The sequence below is a fragment of the Poecilia reticulata genome, chromosome 10, assembly GCF_904066995.2.
Source record: "Poecilia reticulata chromosome 10, P_reticulata-male-v2, whole genome shotgun sequence".
Lineage (NCBI taxonomy): Eukaryota > Metazoa > Chordata > Actinopteri > Cyprinodontiformes > Poeciliidae > Poecilia > Poecilia reticulata.
The window spans coordinates 19,682,557-19,699,242 of NC_088839.1; the positions used below are offsets into that span (position 1 = coordinate 19,682,557).

General features: G+C 41.2%; 2 protein-coding genes across 5 annotated transcripts; one reads left to right on the top strand and one right to left on the bottom strand.

The window, feature by feature from the left end:
* Positions 1-962: 962 nt before the first annotated feature.
* Positions 963-7,525, bottom strand: ints5 (integrator complex subunit 5). The gene is made up of 4 exons (XM_008420420.3): positions 7,255-7,525; positions 5,719-5,971; positions 2,909-4,909; positions 963-2,007 (listed from the first exon to the last, which is right to left on the bottom strand). Exons 1-4 carry the CDS (start codon positions 7,509-7,511, stop codon positions 1,300-1,302), a joined length of 3,219 nt encoding a protein of 1,072 aa, XP_008418642.2. The 5' UTR covers positions 7,512-7,525; the 3' UTR covers positions 963-1,299.
* A 3,789-nt stretch (positions 7,526-11,314) lies between these two features.
* On the top strand, positions 11,315-16,310 carry LOC103471427 (phospholipase A and acyltransferase 3-like). Of its 4 annotated transcripts, none has more exons than XM_081611663.1 (5): positions 11,315-11,491; positions 12,038-12,115; positions 12,412-12,520; positions 14,229-14,491; positions 16,060-16,310. In XM_081611663.1, exons 2-5 carry the CDS (start codon positions 12,101-12,103, stop codon positions 16,183-16,185), a joined length of 513 nt encoding a protein of 170 aa, XP_081467789.1. In that variant the 5' UTR covers positions 11,315-11,491; positions 12,038-12,100; the 3' UTR covers positions 16,186-16,310. The 4 variants fall into 4 exon arrangements, with proteins under 4 accessions (XP_081467789.1, XP_017162434.1, XP_008418643.1 ...); XM_017306945.2 differs by having other exon boundaries at positions 11,318-11,496; positions 14,223-14,491; XM_008420421.2 differs by having other exon boundaries at positions 11,318-11,491; positions 14,223-14,491.
* Positions 16,311-16,686: the final 376 nt, after the last annotated feature.

The following is a 16,686-nucleotide window of genomic DNA, read 5'->3' on the forward strand; positions in this document are numbered from 1 at the left end:
TCTGACTGAAAACCCTCTGTTGTTGAAAAGCAGTCTCATGAAAATGGTTGCCCATTTTATTGATATGTTAAAGAACCCGTTGCACCATCATCTCCACAGTAGTCCACAGAACAGAAGCAGCCTTCTTCAGATTGACTACAGAAAATATGCAGCATGTAAGTTGTATTACTAGATTTAATTTGACATAAACTGAATACACAGAATTTTCCCTGCTTTTTGTAAATTAAAGTATTTTTGTCTTGAAAATCTGAAGGCAAGAAATAATCAGTTTGAAAATTAAATAAAGGTGTACCCCAAGGTTCAGTTCTTAGCTTTTGTCATGTAATTGATTTTCTATATTTGTATGCTGGTTTGCTGATGACAATTGGTTTTATGTTATTGGTAAAGACATTGCTTCTGTTATCTTGTATTTAGAGTCCACTGAATTGAATAGAAATAAAATACTGTTTCTGCCCAGCAGAGCCGACAATAACAAACAAAACTTTTACACAATTATCAGGACTCCAGGCAGCGCAATTCATGTTAAATAATTAAAAAAACACAACAGCTAAATGCATAAAAGGCCTCAAGAAATCGTCCACTTTGGGGATAAATAAACCTGCTTCCTAATGGTAGAAAGATGCAAAAGATCTAGATAGATGTTGCTCTCTAAGTGACTCTTGAAGACCTGGTTGAGTTCTCTTAAGGCATCACTAGCAATGTTTGTAGATTATGAAGTTTTACATGTAGCTGGTGCAGACATTGTACATGTTTCATTCCTCCATTAGTCACTGTAACACAGCTCTAGGTAAACCAGCAGAGAAATCACCATGTTGAATTACCTGGAGAACTAGAAATGAAATATGACTGATTTTAATTTAGAAGCTAAAGATGTGTGAAGAATATCCGTTTAAAACTTATTACCTGTAATGATCTCCAGTTCGACCTGATGATGCAGCAAATAAGTACAAATTCAGCAGCAGTTTACGACTAAATGGAGATTTATTTTGCAATGTGGTGTAAACAAGTTTGTTCCTATAACAAAAGATGAAAAGTATGTTTACACAACAACTAGAATTAGTGGTTTTTCTGGAACCAAAATGACAAATTATGTTTGAAAACTATCTTTTTTTACAGTTAAACAGTTCCCAGGGCTTTCTAATAGAAGTTGAATGGAAAAGTACCAGAAAATATAATCTGAAACACAAACTTATACACTAAGCTTTACATTTATGAATATTCAGTCCACTCTTTAAGTAACAACAGTAATCTCTCAGTTTGACAATAACTGCTGACTTGCATCTCCAGTTTGTTTCCCTCTCAGAGCTGAAACCGCCAGCACAGATGTCCCAGTGTGTCGATGTTTTTATGCAGGACGCTGTGGATCGGTGCCACGTACCTAGACACGTCCCCGTCCCGTGAGAAATCCCTGCAGAACATGCCTTTGTCTGAGCTGAAAACAAACTTCTGGGGCAGCGGCCCGTTGCCCCTGACGTATTCCCAGACGGCCAAGAGCAGCAGCCTCACCTCAAACGGGGTCAGATGAGCGAAAGCCTCGTGTACGTTGGCCAGCACAGGCGGCAGGAGCTGGCCTTCGCCCATGCAGGACACCAGCAGGCAAGAGGCCTGGAGGTGCCAAGGAGAGTCTGTTGACAAAGCCTCGCGGGAACCCTCCCAGTGGGACAGCAGCGTAGCCAGGAGGCCTCTGAGCACGGCGGAGCAGTAGCAGAGTGCCGGCCGTCCGGCTGCCACAACCTGTAGCAGGGGGAAGAGGACCGGGTGGGCCTCGAAGCACCGCCGGATGTGGATGTCTCGCTCCACGGTGGTGCGGGCGTGCTCCTCGGGGGGCCAGGACAGCTCCCCGTTGGCCACGTCTGGACAGACGTTTTCCACTAGCGTGACGGCAATGACCTTGGCTGCCTCGGCGTTAATGGGTGGCGGCTCTTCGGGATCGGACGGCGACTGTGAGCCGTTGAGGCTGGACGAACTGCAGCACTGAACGATGACGGCTAGTAGAGTCTGGATGTTCTGCAGAGAAAATACAGAAAAGCCGCTTACACAACTGGCTTTGGTCTTATTGATTTAGACCCTGTAAGTGTGAAGGAATCAACGACTATATTGACAAAGTGATGGTCAGCAGTTGGCATACAGTTAGTATTTACATTTCTTTTTAACCTTCATTTCAATTATTTAAAGGGGCAGTATTATGTGTCTTCCAGGCACAATGTGCCATTTTATAGCATAATTAGCTATAAGACTGAACCAACAGTTGCTATAAAAATGTTAGATATATCATATATGACTTAAAAGGAATCAGACTTTGAAATTTAATGCCTTGAAATCGGGCCTGTTTCTTTAAAAACTCCTGCTCTTTCAGAAACTCGGCCTTCAGGAAGTTATCACAACATGACTCCTCTATTAACTCTTTAACAACATTTTTACGATTAAATTAGAGCTCAGCAGATGTGCAGTTCCACCAGGTGTTTGCCAATTGCTGCTGGCTAGTCTGAAGGAGCCGAGTCAGGGAGTTGCAGGAGAGGACTGCTTTGTGAGTCTGAAGCTTGGAAACTGCAGCTCTGAGTAGGAGCTGCGCCTTGAAGGCGGTGCTAGGCCCACCCAAGTGTTTTGTACAGCTGACTGGTTGCCATAAAGATTGGAGGATTTCTCAAACAGTCAAGGCAACAATCCTGGTATGTTTTGGATGAGGGAATAACAACATAACATGATATAAGGATAAAAAAGTTACATTACATAATAACGCCCCATTAAATTGTTTCAAGGGGAAATGAATGAACTGGTGCCCAGGTATAAATTTTTTGTGTATTTTCGTTGATCTAGCTGTTAAAATTAATCGCTAAAGGATCATCATTAATATGTATTGGTGTCCATAATGACTAAACCTCTGATCAGAACTCCATCAGTAACCCACCTGGATGACTCCTGATGGATCGGGCAGATTTGCAGCAGTGCGAGCCTTCAGTCCCTTCCCGATCACTCCTGCGTGGAACACCGACCACACGCTGCCAGAAAAGTTCACCGTGGTGCCGAACCGACAGTTAATGTCCAGCAGAGATGCGCCCAGGTCAGGGGACACGGACGGAGAGGCCACGGGAGCTCCAGACATGTCGGCGATCTGGCCGCCAAACAGCTCAGCGTTGCCCTTGTGCAGCGCCCCCTCCACTAGCTGCTGAATGATGGCCTTCAGGGTGAGGGCGGAGTACGCCGCGAACCGGGTGAGGAGCAGAACCGAGCAGCTCACAGCCTCGCCCGACTGCCCCGCGTCTCGGCCCGTCTTCCCTGCCTCCCCACGTCTCCGCAGTGTCAGGAAGAAATGCGTGACGGCGGCTCTGGAGAGCAGCAGCAGGTGCGCGGGGGAGGCAGTGCGGGGCAGCGGGCTGCAGGACAGCAGACGCACGGCGGCGTGAGACACGGCCGGGTCGCCGTGGAGCAGGAGAGGCCCGAAATCGTGGAGGTGCACAGAGACTGCAGAGCCGATCTGGGCGGCCATGGAGGACTGAGCTCCTGCTCCTGCTGCTCCTGCTGCTCCTGCTGCTCCTGCTGCTGCCTTCTTCTCCTCCTCCTGGCTCTGCAGTGCCGCAGCCAGGTTGAGCAGCAGTTGCCGCAGCTGCCGCCGGCCCAGCGTGTGCGTGTGAATCTGAGCCACGCAGTGCGCCACGGCAGCCGGAACGAGCCCGACCATGCAGGACGAAAGCGTGGCATGGAGCTGCCAGGCCAGGGCCAGCTCCTCCGGGTTGCGAGCCTGGGTGAGGAGCTGGCAGAGAGTCTCCGTGGCGACGCTGGGACCGCCGTACACCGACAGAAGGCACAGCAGCTGATGCAGCCAGAGGTGGCGCTTCCTCTCCAGGCGCAGCGTCTCTGCGCAGAGAGGAGCGACATGCGAGCGCAGCTCCTCCAGGAACGGGATGACCCTCTGTGGCTGAGAGGAGGCTGAACCGAAAGGGCCGACATCTGACCCCTCTGAGCGGTTGAAGACCAGTTTGTGGAGATGCAGCAGCAGCATCTGCAGCAGGCGGTCGCAGCCTTCTCGGACTCCTTCGTGAGGCGACGGCGTCGGACCGGAGATGATAACGGATGCTGGCGTCGCCGTGTCTGCCAGGAAGCGCAAGACCCGGGCGCCCCCCGTGGGGCTCTGGCTGATGAGGTGGACGGCCAGCCCCAGCATGTTGTCAAGCTCCTCCCTGGGGAGGCCCTGCAGCAGAGCCTGCAGCTGCAGCAGCACCGCAGGCCGCAGCAGCTCCACCAACTCCGAAGACACGGCTCCGAACAGGTTGGGAGACATGGCGGCCAGCTGCAGCAGGAACGGCACGGCGGCGCGCCGCAGCTGGGGGGACGCCTCCCAGGAAGTGGAGGAGGACGAGGGAGAGAGAGGAGTAGAGGGGGCCAAGCTCTCCTGAAACATCCTGAGCAGCTCCTTCCTGATGCTGTCGGAGTGATGCACGGCGAGATGGCCCAGGATCCCCACCACGGAGCCGATCTTCGGCACTCTGCTGCCTTTCTCCACCAGGGGCCCCTGATCTTTGGCCCCGTGGGAGCAGAAGTCCTTCAGCCCGCAGGCCAGCACTCTGCTGATGATGGTTCCTGGGAAGGCGGAGCCGATGTGAGCCACCACCCAGTCGAAATGTGGCGAGTGTTTGACCGACGTGTCCAGCAGTGCGTCCACGCAGGCGTCCGGACACCAGGCCAACATGGCCGCCAGGCACTGGGAGTAGGCCTCCATGAGGGAGCGCGTGGCAGCGCAGGACATCCACAACTGCAGCAGCTCGTTGAGGCTGGAGGAGTGGGGGGCCACCCTGCGGCCGGCGTGCTTGCTGCTCAGCTGGCCCAGAAGGTCCACGGCCCAGGTGGAGACCAGCGGGGCCCAGGCCCGCGGGTTCAGACGGATGAACTCCGACAGGACGCCATGGACCTCCTGCAGCAGGCAGGAAGGGATGAAGGAATAAGCCACACAAATATTTGATACATGGAACATAATCCCTTATATTCCAAGATTTCAGAATATTCTAGACATTTGGGAAACATTCATCACCGAGTTGCCAAATTTAGCTTCTTTTTCAGGATCATGTCACTGTTTTTATTTATATCTGGAGCAACTAAGATGCACTTCATTCTAGGGCAACTAATGATTATTTTAGTTATTAATTAGTTTACCGATTAGACCCAATGATTAATCAGACACAAAAATGGACATATTTTGCACATTTTTTATGTAACCACAGAAGTTTTTTCAAATTTCTATTTTTTAATACGAGTTTAAATGGCAAATGCCGTTTTTTTTGTCTTAACACTCCAATTAATGAGTAATTGATTACTAAATTAGTTGACAATTGTTTCAGCAAATCAATTCATCATTATTAATTCAATTGTTTCAGCCCTACCAAAATCTATGACACTAAAACTGTAAAAACACAAATTTTAGCAAGTATTGTTATTCCAACTGTTCGTGCAAACATTTTTGTACACTGGAAATAAGAAAAAAGTAACTCACAAGTAACTTTTCAGCAGGAAATAGCAGCATGTTTAAGTCAATAATTCCTAATATTAATGAAAAAGTACGAGTTCCACTTTTAACAAGACATTTTCCCGTAAGTGTTCTCCGATTAATCGTCAGAATAATCGATTACTAAAATAATCATTAGTTGCAGCTCGCTAAACAATTATGGAAATAACCACTTTTCTAAATATTTTAAGGCTTCGCAGGAAACTTGGATGAAGTCTCACCTGTATGATGTCCTCCAGGTTGGAGGTCGCCCCAGAGCTGGCGTTTCCCTCCGTCTCCAGGTTGTGAAGAAACGTCGACACATGCTCGTCGTACACGCCCCTCAGATGCTCCAGCACGGCGCCCCTGCAGGCCGGGACCGAGCGCAGCAACCGCACGGCGCAGCGGGCGTGCTCCCTGACGCTGAGCTTCCGGCCCTGAACGGCGTCGACGCCGCTGATGAAGGACTTGATCTCCTGGGATAGTTCCTGGGCACTGCGAGGGAAAGGACAGGATTAAAGTAGGACAACAAATGATAAGATGTTGCTAAAGAAAAAAAATCTGTAAAAGTTAGTTATAAACTTGTAGTACATACAATATTTAATTGGTAATTGATTTCACCTGGAAAAGCCCCATCCACGGAAAATGCTAAAAATGTAAACATAAAGCTGCACGAAAATGTGAAAATACAGTCAATACAGTGATGCATATTAGTGGGATGTTTTGTTTCAGCCTAACAGGGAAATCAGTCAGAATTGATGTGAAGATGGATGGAGCTAAATACCGGACAATCCTGAAAGAAAACCTGTTAGACGTTGCAAAACACCCAAGACTGGGGTGGAGGTTCATCTTCCAGCTGAATTAAGACCTTAAACATACAACCAGAGCTGCCTGGGGATTAGATCAAGTGTTAGAAAGAAAGTTTTCCTACAATTAAATAGGAAACTTTGACAAATTAGAAAATTTGTCAGAGTTTCCTGACAAACTCTGACAAGCTTAGGTCAATAATTAAGCCAAAACTATAGAAAAAATACATACATTTTGCATCTACAATAAAAGAAGCCTCTGTAAATATTGTTTTAGCTTCAAATTCTGCAAAAAGGTTATCTTATTAAGCACCTTATCCTATCAATTCATTAATCAATTAATAAAAAATAATAGTTATCAAGTTATTTCTATTTTTATTTTTCTGTATTTCTATTATTGTACAAAAAAATCTTAAATGAAAATCTGCATATAGTGTCAATGTTTTTAACCTATTGTCTGACCGATTAATCAATAGCTAAAATAATCGTTAGTTGCAGCCCTACTTTATATGACATAAAAATCTTAATAAAACGCATTTAAGTTCAAGGTTATGTAAAAAAAAAATATATTTAATGGCTCCAGAGATATGAATACTTTACTAAGGGACTCAAACTGTTATGTCTTTACATTCAGATTATTAAAGCTTCTTTAGACGGCGTCTCTAAAATGAGCATTTTATTCGTCATACTCTTTTTTTCTCAATGGTACTATTTTTATCTTCTCGCATAATCTATGATGTTTACATTTTAAAAAATTATTCTACTGTAATTATATGCAATTAATTTCCCTTCTGGGATAGATACAATGTGTATCGGCTGGGGAGATAAACAGCATACAGAGTGCTGAACAGCTCCAACACCAACAGACAATCTGTATACATCCCGAACTGAATGGACCCCTGCTGCTGGAGCTGGTTCCGATGTGACAGAGAACATGTCTGTGTCCTGTCGGCTGAGGGCTCCTCCTCCTACCTCAGAGCGGCCGGAGCTGTGTGGCTGTGGGGGCTCTGCATCGCTTTCAGCGGACTCCCGTCAAAAACCACAGACATGGCGGAATCCTTCAGCACCAAGCCGGCACATCTAACCCGTCCGTAGGTCTCAGGGCCTCGAGCAGGGGGTTTATCTGGAGCTTTTTGGGTGTTTGTTTCATGAAACTCAGAACAAATACAACCATAGGGCGGTCCACAGCCGGAAGTTGGAACTTCTTTTGCCGTTAAAACCGGAAGCATGACATCCACCAAGTGTTCTCACTGGCGACACCTAGCGGCGACTGTGGGTTTTAACTTTCGTTTCTTTTCCTTTTCGAATTATTATTTTTTTAAATCTTTTGTTACAGACATATTTTTAAAATTATGCCATAACTAAGCCGCATTGTGATTCTTGTCACTCAGGGTCGATCAAATATAAACTTTGAACATGCGACTTCTGATTTCTTATTTGAAGATTACTTTAAAGTATTTACATATGAATGGTAGTCTATTGAGAAAACGTAGACGTTTGGGATAAATATGGAGAATTTTACCTCATGTTGAAGTTCCCTAACAGGAGCACTAGATTAATTATGAAGAACAAAATTTTATCAGTACATCAGTGCAAACTTTACTATAAGATTTATAAGCATGGTTTTGATAGTGTTTAATTTTATTATTGACAATTTTCTCCATGCCTGCCCAAAACCCAGAAGAGACGAAAGTTTAATAAATGTAATAAATCCTTACCAAGTTAATCCAAGTTTATTGTTATGAGGGTAAGTTTGTGCAACATTTTGAAATTATGTGACCTTTTAAATCATCCATGCCTTCCTCCAATTTATATGTTTATTCCAAAGAAACTTTCCTATGGGTGATATTTCAGCTGTTAATGTCTGTATTTCCTTTTCCTTATGTGTTTCCTTTATTGTCCATAACTATTTTAACTTTTTTTCTTATTACTTTCCCTTTTAACCAGTGATGTTACAAAGCATTTTTAAGACAAGTTTTTAATTTGAGATAAGATCAGTAACCTCTGCAGAAGTGATGCCCTGCAGGGGGAGATGGAGGGTGGGGCAGAAATAATGTGACAAACTGATAAAGATGCTTCCTGAATGCATCCAACTGGGAGGAAGAGGGCCCAGTACAGACCAGTTACTCTGTGGAGAAACTATTACTATTTCTTAGTAAAACTTTAAAATTACTCTAAAGGAGTCAGATAGTGTTGCTGAAAAGAGGGATGTCTGTTTCCATCCTGTGACCAAATCTTTGATAGGTGGAAGAAAATGAATGGGTGGATGAACAGAGGTGGGTAACCAAAAGTTTTACTCATGTACAGTATCAATATCTCAATATATTTTTACTCGAGTAAATTTAAAATCAGATCTCCAAGACATCACTCAAGTAAGAGTGAAAAAAAAAATTGGTAAAAAGGCTATGAAATGATCATAATGTCTGACTCAATATTTTACAATTGTGTCATCAGACATCAAAAAATTTTTATAAAGTTATGTCCAAAGTCTGGTATTTTAAGGACTAAAATGAAAACAAAAAGATACAAATAAATAAACAATTTACATCAGAAGAAACACACCCACACACACAAATGTCACAACAGGCTTCACAGTTGGAAAATAATATAAAAAAAGAAAAGCTTGTGTGCGAACAAGAGGTCTCACTTTAACATGAACTGCAGGTTTGTCTCTGTGTCTCATGTATTTTTGGTTGAAACATGTTTGTTCTTTATTCAGTGAAGTTACTCACAGTGAATAGAGTATTAAAACATTTTACCCAACTAAGAGTAGCGACATCTCATAATAATATTAAGCTAAAGTATAAAGTCTGATGTAGTAAGACTACTCCTAAAAGTACATGTCTTCCAAAAAGTTACTCAAGTAAATGTAATTGGTTACTACTAGATGAATATGCAGTGATTACATTTGATCACAGAGCTTACTTTATCTAGCAATGTGTGGTAAAAAAAAAGTAGAAATATCGCTTCAGCTTTTCATTCACTTGAAAATCCAAACAATTGTTGTATAAAAATGTGAAATAGGTGCATCAAGTAGAATCTAAGATTTTAAATTGTGACAGTCACGACTCTCAGCAGATGTGAGTTTTGCAGCTGTCTGCCTGAGCGTGCAGTGTTGTGGTTCTCACCCACAAAAGCAAAGTTTCTTCATGGTTCCTCATGAGTTTGACAGCACATGATTGTGTCCATCAGGCATGTGGTGCTCTGGTGACCGGTCATCTTTCTATGTATGACAACTTAATAAATCCAGATACTTAAAGAAACTAAAAGAAATCTAACCAGCACAGTCCAAAAACCAATATTTTCTTTCTTAGAATCCCAGCATTTCATCACATGTAAGATGTGTGATGAAATGCCATGAGTGATGAGGATAGAGGGCAGAGTCCTCTCACCAAGCTGGATATTTACTCAGGCCAGATATCAATAACAGTAATGTCTAAAGAAAGACAATACTTCATTTGAATGTATTGATCAGAGATAAAGGAAGAAGTTTTACCTTGAGTCTGTTAATTTAAAATGAATATTTCTTTGTGTAAAACCCAGATCACCGTCTTCCCCATCTGTGCAACTCTGACTAAATGATTAATAAGTGATGGTTTGACTCATCCTGATTAACCTCTGGTTAATCAAAGTTAGCATACTGTTTGCTTACTAATTTACAGTAAAGGTCTATTGCATCAACATCCTTCTTTTGTTATCTCAAACTATGATAAAATTTTATGCTCCAAGATACAATCTTTCTGTGTGTTTCAAAACGCCCATAAAGATGAGTAATTATATTACAATATAATATGCAAACAATATAATGTACACACAAGCCCTTTTATTGGGCACCTTTGACCAAAGTCATTAAAAGACCAGAACTTTTCAGGATGCTGAAAGATGTTTTTATTACATGTTGATTTCAATTTAAAACAATGATAGGAACCAAAACATGTTCATATCATTGAAGCATAAAACAATTTCTAAATTTATGTCAACCAATTTATCAAAATGTATTTAGTCATTCATTTGTACTGGACAAATGGAAAGAAAGGGCATAAACAGAACAATTATAAAAAAATCAACAAACAAGTTTGTTTATATTGCTGAGAGTGAAACCAAAAGATGTAATGAATAATAACTCAATTTAAAACAGAGTTAAGTTTTAAAACAATATTCCAAGATTTAAACATACCACAAAACTACAAATAGTATATGTTACAGCTGCAGACATACCTCAGATGTGAGTTTGTTGACAGAGAAACTATTTAACATTCTACACATTTGGCTTCTGTGGAAAAGTGCCGAGAAGAAAACCATTAGAGGTCTCAGTTAGTTTGCCTGAAGTCATGTCTGGGGAAACACAAGGAAATGTGAAACAATGTGAAACCAAGATGGATGGAGCCATGTAGGTAATCTGTGAACAAAAGCTATTAATTCAAATTCAAAAACACTAAACTGATCCCAAACGGAAATTAAATATTAGAAGCTGCAAAGAGCTTGAGATTGGAGTTGAGGAATATGTCAGTACTTGATATTTGGTGCTTACAGTCACAATCCTGTCCAAACTTCCTGAGCTTGAGTTATTTTGTAAAGAATAATAGGCAGAGTTTTCAGTGTACTCAGCTGGTAGGGACACTCCTTAAAAGCCTCTCAAGCTGTAATTACAGTGAAATGTGGCTCTATAAAGAATTGACGCAGGAGTCCTTAATACAAAATGAATGCCACGTATTCAGACATTTCTTGACAGGCTTGATGCACTTCTTTGCGTTAGTTTACGCCATAAATTACCAACAAAATACATTGAAAACGCTTTTAACATGATTAATAAAAAGAGGAATAAAGTCTAAAAGTATGAAAGAGTTTAAAGTTGCTGCATTCATTCATTCATTCATTCATTCATTCATTCATTCATTCGTTCGTTCGTTCGTTCGTTCGTTCGTTCGTTAATTCATCCGTTTTTAGGAAGACTGGATTGTTATGAAACCGTAATATAAACAGTTATCACCATTTAAATCAAAATAGACAACATTCAAGAATATTCGCATCTTAAATGAAGAAACGTGCGTCCATCGTGACGTTGGCTCGCTCGGTGACGTCTTTTTTTATTTTTTGTTGTGGTCACGTGTCAGTAGCGGGCAGCTGAGCCTCCAGCAGCTGAGCTTTAACCTCGGCGTCACTGGTGGCGCCTGGCACTTCACAGAACAACCGGGCCCAGTCCCCTGAGGTAAGGTCAGCATTATAACCTTTTAAAAATGGGTCGGAACCGGGCTATTCTGGTAACCGTGTGCCGTTGGTGTGATGCCGCGGCGTTTCAGAGCTGATCTGGGATCAGCGCCGCGGTTCGTAGAGGCTAGGATGATGTAAACACAGACCGGTTCAGGTCAACACGCGTTTAAAGATTAGCATTTTGTGCTGCTACGTCTCGTTTTTGTTTGGTAAGTCGTTAAAATTGGGACGTTACACGTTAATAATGCGCTAAATGACGCTGTTCATAATGTCACCATTCTATTCTATTCTATTTGAAATGAATCGAATACATTTGTATTTGCATCAAATTAGTAGTAGTAAATATGTAATATCCTAAAGAAGATTCCTTTGAGCAAATAAGCATGTTATTTTTAATAACACTAATTGAATGCATTTTTATTCTTTTAAAAGTAAATCACCGAGGCTCATGCTTTCAATACAATGGTTTTAACAATTACATTAGACTCAATCTTTTAAATCTTACGCTTTGAGCTGCTGTAAGAGTCTTATTTTGTTTCCGCAGGTGTTTAATCAGAAAGTGAAAGCATTTCAAGCCACTGCGGATTTTAAAAGGAAAGTCCTGGACATGGCTCCAACACTGGTGAGAAGGCTGTATTTAAATAGAAGCTTGTTATTATGTGTGACCATGCACTAGAAAATATGCAAAGCACAGTCTAAGTTATTCTTATTTTTTTACTATTCACAATTGTTAGGTTGTTGTGAATAGTAGAAAACCAAAGTGTTATGCGTATGTGGTTTGACTGAATATGTTTAGTTGAATCTCAAAGTCCTGTGATGGTTACAGCCATCTCTTGTTTTGCAGTGAAATGAGGTCAAATGTTGTGCACAAAGTCTGTTGCAATGTTCAACTTGTTTCTGTCTGTCTTCTGATCCCAGTGTGATGAGAAACCAGAGCCAGGGGACCTGATAGAGATCTACCGTGGATCATACCAGCACTGGGCTGCCTATGTGGGCGATGGCTTCATCGTTCACTTGGCACCACCCTGTGAGTGAAACACACCCAGAACTGGTTTCCAAATGACAGATTGGAAAAAAGCAGCTTAAGGCATCCCACAGCGTCACTGGGTGTGTGCTTTTTCAGACTGCAGTAGAGATTCATATAACTTTTTAAAATCTGAAATAAATGCACTGTCAGCTTTAAAGATAGCTGTGTTTGAAAATAAACAGAGATTCTCAGAGTTTTACACTTTCTGTGTAGATATTTTAGAACAAACTCAGGCTTTTCTTAGTTTGTTGTGTCAAGTCGGCAGAAGCAGAAAACGATATAGAAAATTTGTTTTACTCATCAGCTCTCTTCTATTTGTACCTAAAAGTTGAAATGTAAAACTTTAAAATTAATCAGAATATCAATAGAAGTGACCATTTAAAATAGGAAAGCTAAAGTTTTCTCACTAACAACAACTTAAAAATCCAATATTGTGCATAGAATTGAGTAACAACGAAAATAAAGGAAACTGTTATTGGAAGCACCAGTTGCACTGTAAAACCTACTGTAGTGAACATGTTGCTAAAGTATTTAAAGATTAAAATGCAGAGATTTACCTTGTTAGCTTCTGTTGCTACTAGCAATTAGCCTGATTGCTGAGAAGAACAATGAGGAAATCCCAATGGGATCTAAAACAGGATGTGAATATGGTTAAGTTTGGGTTGATATCACTGACAAATTTAAGTCATTTGAACACATTTGAACACTTTCAGGTTCTAAAGGAGATGTTACTGTCTTGTGTTGTTTGACTTGTTTTGGGCTCTAAGTTCTGATTTGTTATCCGTTCTTATTTTGATTTGATCAGTCTGTTACTGTTATTCTTTGGTCCAGTTCTTTCTTGGTTGCTTTAGTTTTGTTATGTTCCTTATATCTAGTTATTTGTTAGTGTTAGATAAATTTCTCGGTTCCCCTGTTGGTGTACTCTCCCTCGCCTCCTGTGCCATTTTCTCTCTCTTTCTTCACAGTTTGCCTTCTTCTTTCTCCTCTCACACCTGCAGTCGATTAGCTAATCAGCCCAGGTGCTTTGCTCCAGTATTCTCTCTCCCAGTATTTATAAATCTCTTCTCCTCTCATTCCTTGCTGCTTCCTCCTGTCACCTCCCACCATGCTCTCCTTGCACCTGCCTCCTGCCTTTTCTGTTCTCCTGGCTTGTTGTAAGTTTTTGTATTTATCTTTTTTTTTCTTTTTTCAATTTAATGTTTCACAATCTACTGGATGTCTCTGCCTCTCTCTGTACATGATTCCACTAGAAACTCCCCACAACATGACAACTACTGTCCACTGTCGCCACATGCTTCCCCAGGAGGAAGGAGAGCTGCAAAGTCAATAACTTGATTCAATCACCTGGATTTCATTAAATAACTTTTTACCAATTGATACAACAAATTGCATTGGCTCGTGTTACAGTGTAACTTTGACTGCATTCATCAGTTGACTTAATCATATATTTCTGTCTGAATTAACTTGACTTAATGCACATTGTAAACTAACACTGAACTGAATAGGGAGCTTCCAGCAACTTTGTCCAAGTCCATTTTAATCCTGTACACAACAGTAAAAACACGTAGATTTACTCTGCAGATTGTGCCAAAATTAATCTGTTTTTGTATCACCAGAGACAGTACACCAAGAGTAAGCTTACCACAGTTTAAAACCAAGGCCAGCGCAACCTCATGATGTTTTCCTGTTTGTGTTTCATCAGCTGAAGTTCCTACTGCAGGCGCCAGCAGCATAATGTCCGTCCTGGCCGCGAAGGCCATCGTCAAGAAGGAGGAGCTCTGGGACGTGGTGGGAACAGACGAGTGGCTGATAAACAACGGTCTGGACCAGAAGTACAGGCCTCGAGAGCCTCATGTTATTGTTCGTGAGGCCTGTGATATGGTTGGTCAGGAGCTGCCATACTGCATCTTCAGGGGAAACTGCGAACACTTTGTCAACGAGCTGCGCTATGGGAAAGCAGAGTCCCGACAGGTAGGCAGCTCAGGTTTTATGTAAAAGACCGCATACATTTAGGAACAGGTCTGTGTGCTACACAAAATATGTTCATGACGTTTTCCTGTTTGACAAACTCGCTCAGGAGATTTTATTCTGGTCAGTTCTGCCTATTCTGTGATCGTTTCACATTGAGCTTTTTTTATTACATCTTGTCACTTTAAATCCAAATAAGCTGCTCCTGGCCACGACCCCTCGTGAAAATGGCTGCAAACATCACAATTATATAATCGTACAGCTGTGAAGAGTAGAAGTAGAGCTTCCTGCACAACAAAAATACAGCAAGTGGTTTCTGGATAATAAGGCAACAAAACACTTGTCTTTTCCTGCAGTCATTATACAGCAGCTGACCAAACGTGCTGGAGCTCAGGTTGGGGTTACTAGGTGAAGATTTGGTTTGCTAGGTAACGATGCAAGATCTTATGATTGTCACTAAACAATTGGGAGATTTTTGTTACTGCTCAATTTTCAGACACCAAAAAATATTAACTTGTTTCCAAAAACCATCTGGGTGCTTTTTTTTTTTAGGAGCTTGGTTTGTTTTCAGAAGCATTTGAGTTGTTTTATAAATACAAAAATGTCCGAAATGTGAATTCTGCATAACCTTTAATATTGTGAGGAATGTTGACAATATTTCAGGAACACTGAACTCTGACCTTAATGCTAAACTATTAAGTCTGCAGCTTGAATAGGAGTTCAAGTAGAGTTGCTATTTATAATGAGGAAGTCAGGAAATTTTGAACTAACACCAAATTTCAAACTTGATGCATTTTTATTACCCATATATGATTTACACATTAAAATTACTTCTCCTTTTTGAAAACTAACAGGAAGCTCAGCTGTGGATTGTTTAGGACTTTTATGGTTCTGACATTAGCACATGATAACATACAACATGATCTTTAATTTGCAGCTCCTCTCTGATGTGACTCACACAGCTCCATCCTTCTCTTCCTAACAGTGGCTTTATTTTAAGATCTGTCCCATATTTTCAGACACAAGCTGCTCTCGGCACAAATATCTCAGCTCTAAAGCTCTAAACCAGCTCTAAACCATTGATTAATAAAGTAGATGAACAAAGATGTAACTACATTTAATGTAAAAAAATAGTAGTTTAGGAGCTTTCTTGTGACAAAAATATTGCGATAACTTTAACTTAGGTGGAGCTGAACTGCATACAACTGGACACTGCTGATAAGAGCCTCTCTATGTAAGTCTAATAAAAAGGACTTCTCAGTTTTTTTGCAGATCATTTATTGTCTTGTAGATATGTGGTTTAAAACTTTAAAACATGTTTACTTCAATCACTGTTACACATTATTTCTAATCTAAAACAACATCAGGAGCACCAGGGCAGAATGGAGACAGTAGCAAGAACAAAATGAAAACTAAAATATTCAGACTGTGGCTACATAAAAAAAATTCAAAAGATAACCTTAACCAGATATGAATTAACCAATCTGTCTGTGGATTGAGTCGCTGCTTTAGTTTAAATTCAGCTTCAGTTTTTTTTTTTTGTAACTAAAGTTGAATTTTCCTCTCTGCAGGTGCAGAAGGCAGGTGAAGCTGCGGTGGTGGCTGGTGCAGCTGCATTCGCGGGTCTTGGTATCTTCGCTCTGGCCAGCGCTCTGTTTGGTGGAGGCAGCAAAAAGGAAAAGAAAAACACCCAGTGACTGAAACCACAGCGGTCTGTTCAGCAGCTTTGAATAACTCATCGCCAGCGAAGCCTAAGGGCCACTTGCCACTACTGATCACAGATAACACTGCCTGACATTAAATGGAACTGGTTGACTTCCAACTCGTCTTTAACAATCCATCGGCTGAGTTTTAAGGTTTATGTTTCGATCATTTCCCTCTATTTCAGGGTATAGAATTTCTACAGGAAGCACAAAAACAACAATTAGTATTTTTACTTGAACAGGTGTTGAAAGAAAAAATGGTGAAACGTTTAATATATGAAGTTCATACGACAATATTTTCAACAATGAATTAACTTTTTGTAAACACAGAAGATATTTAATCGACTGCAATCAAAGTGTAACAATTTGAAAATCAAAATGAAAAATTTTATTACTAAAAATGCCTTATGAAGTAATGAGTACACGTATTTAGAATGCATGATTTTGAAATGAAATTAATTTCTAATTGTTTGTAGAAATGTTTTATTTTTTGTC

What these genes read in the sequence shown, in the direction of transcription:
- ints5 (XM_008420420.3), bottom strand. Translation starts at nt 7,511, where the DNA reads ATGCTTCCGGTTTTAACGGCAAAAGAAGTTCCAACTTCCGGCTGTGGA. An exon ending in ACCTGGAGGACATCATACAG is followed by an intron (nt 4,910 to 5,718) that starts GTGAGACTTCAT and finishes TGCCTGCTGCAG; the next exon opens with GAGGTCCATGGCGTCCTGTC. An exon ending in ATCCATCAGGAGTCATCCAG is followed by an intron (nt 2,008 to 2,908) that starts GTGGGTTACTGA and finishes TTTTCTCTGCAG; the next exon opens with AACATCCAGACTCTACTAGC.
- LOC103471427 (XM_017306945.2), top strand. An exon ending in CGTTCACTTGGCACCACCCT is followed by an intron (nt 12,521 to 14,222) that starts GTGAGTGAAACA and finishes GTGTTTCATCAG; the next exon opens with CTGAAGTTCCTACTGCAGGC. An exon ending in GGAAAGCAGAGTCCCGACAG is followed by an intron (nt 14,492 to 16,059) that starts GTAGGCAGCTCA and finishes TCCTCTCTGCAG; the next exon opens with GTGCAGAAGGCAGGTGAAGC.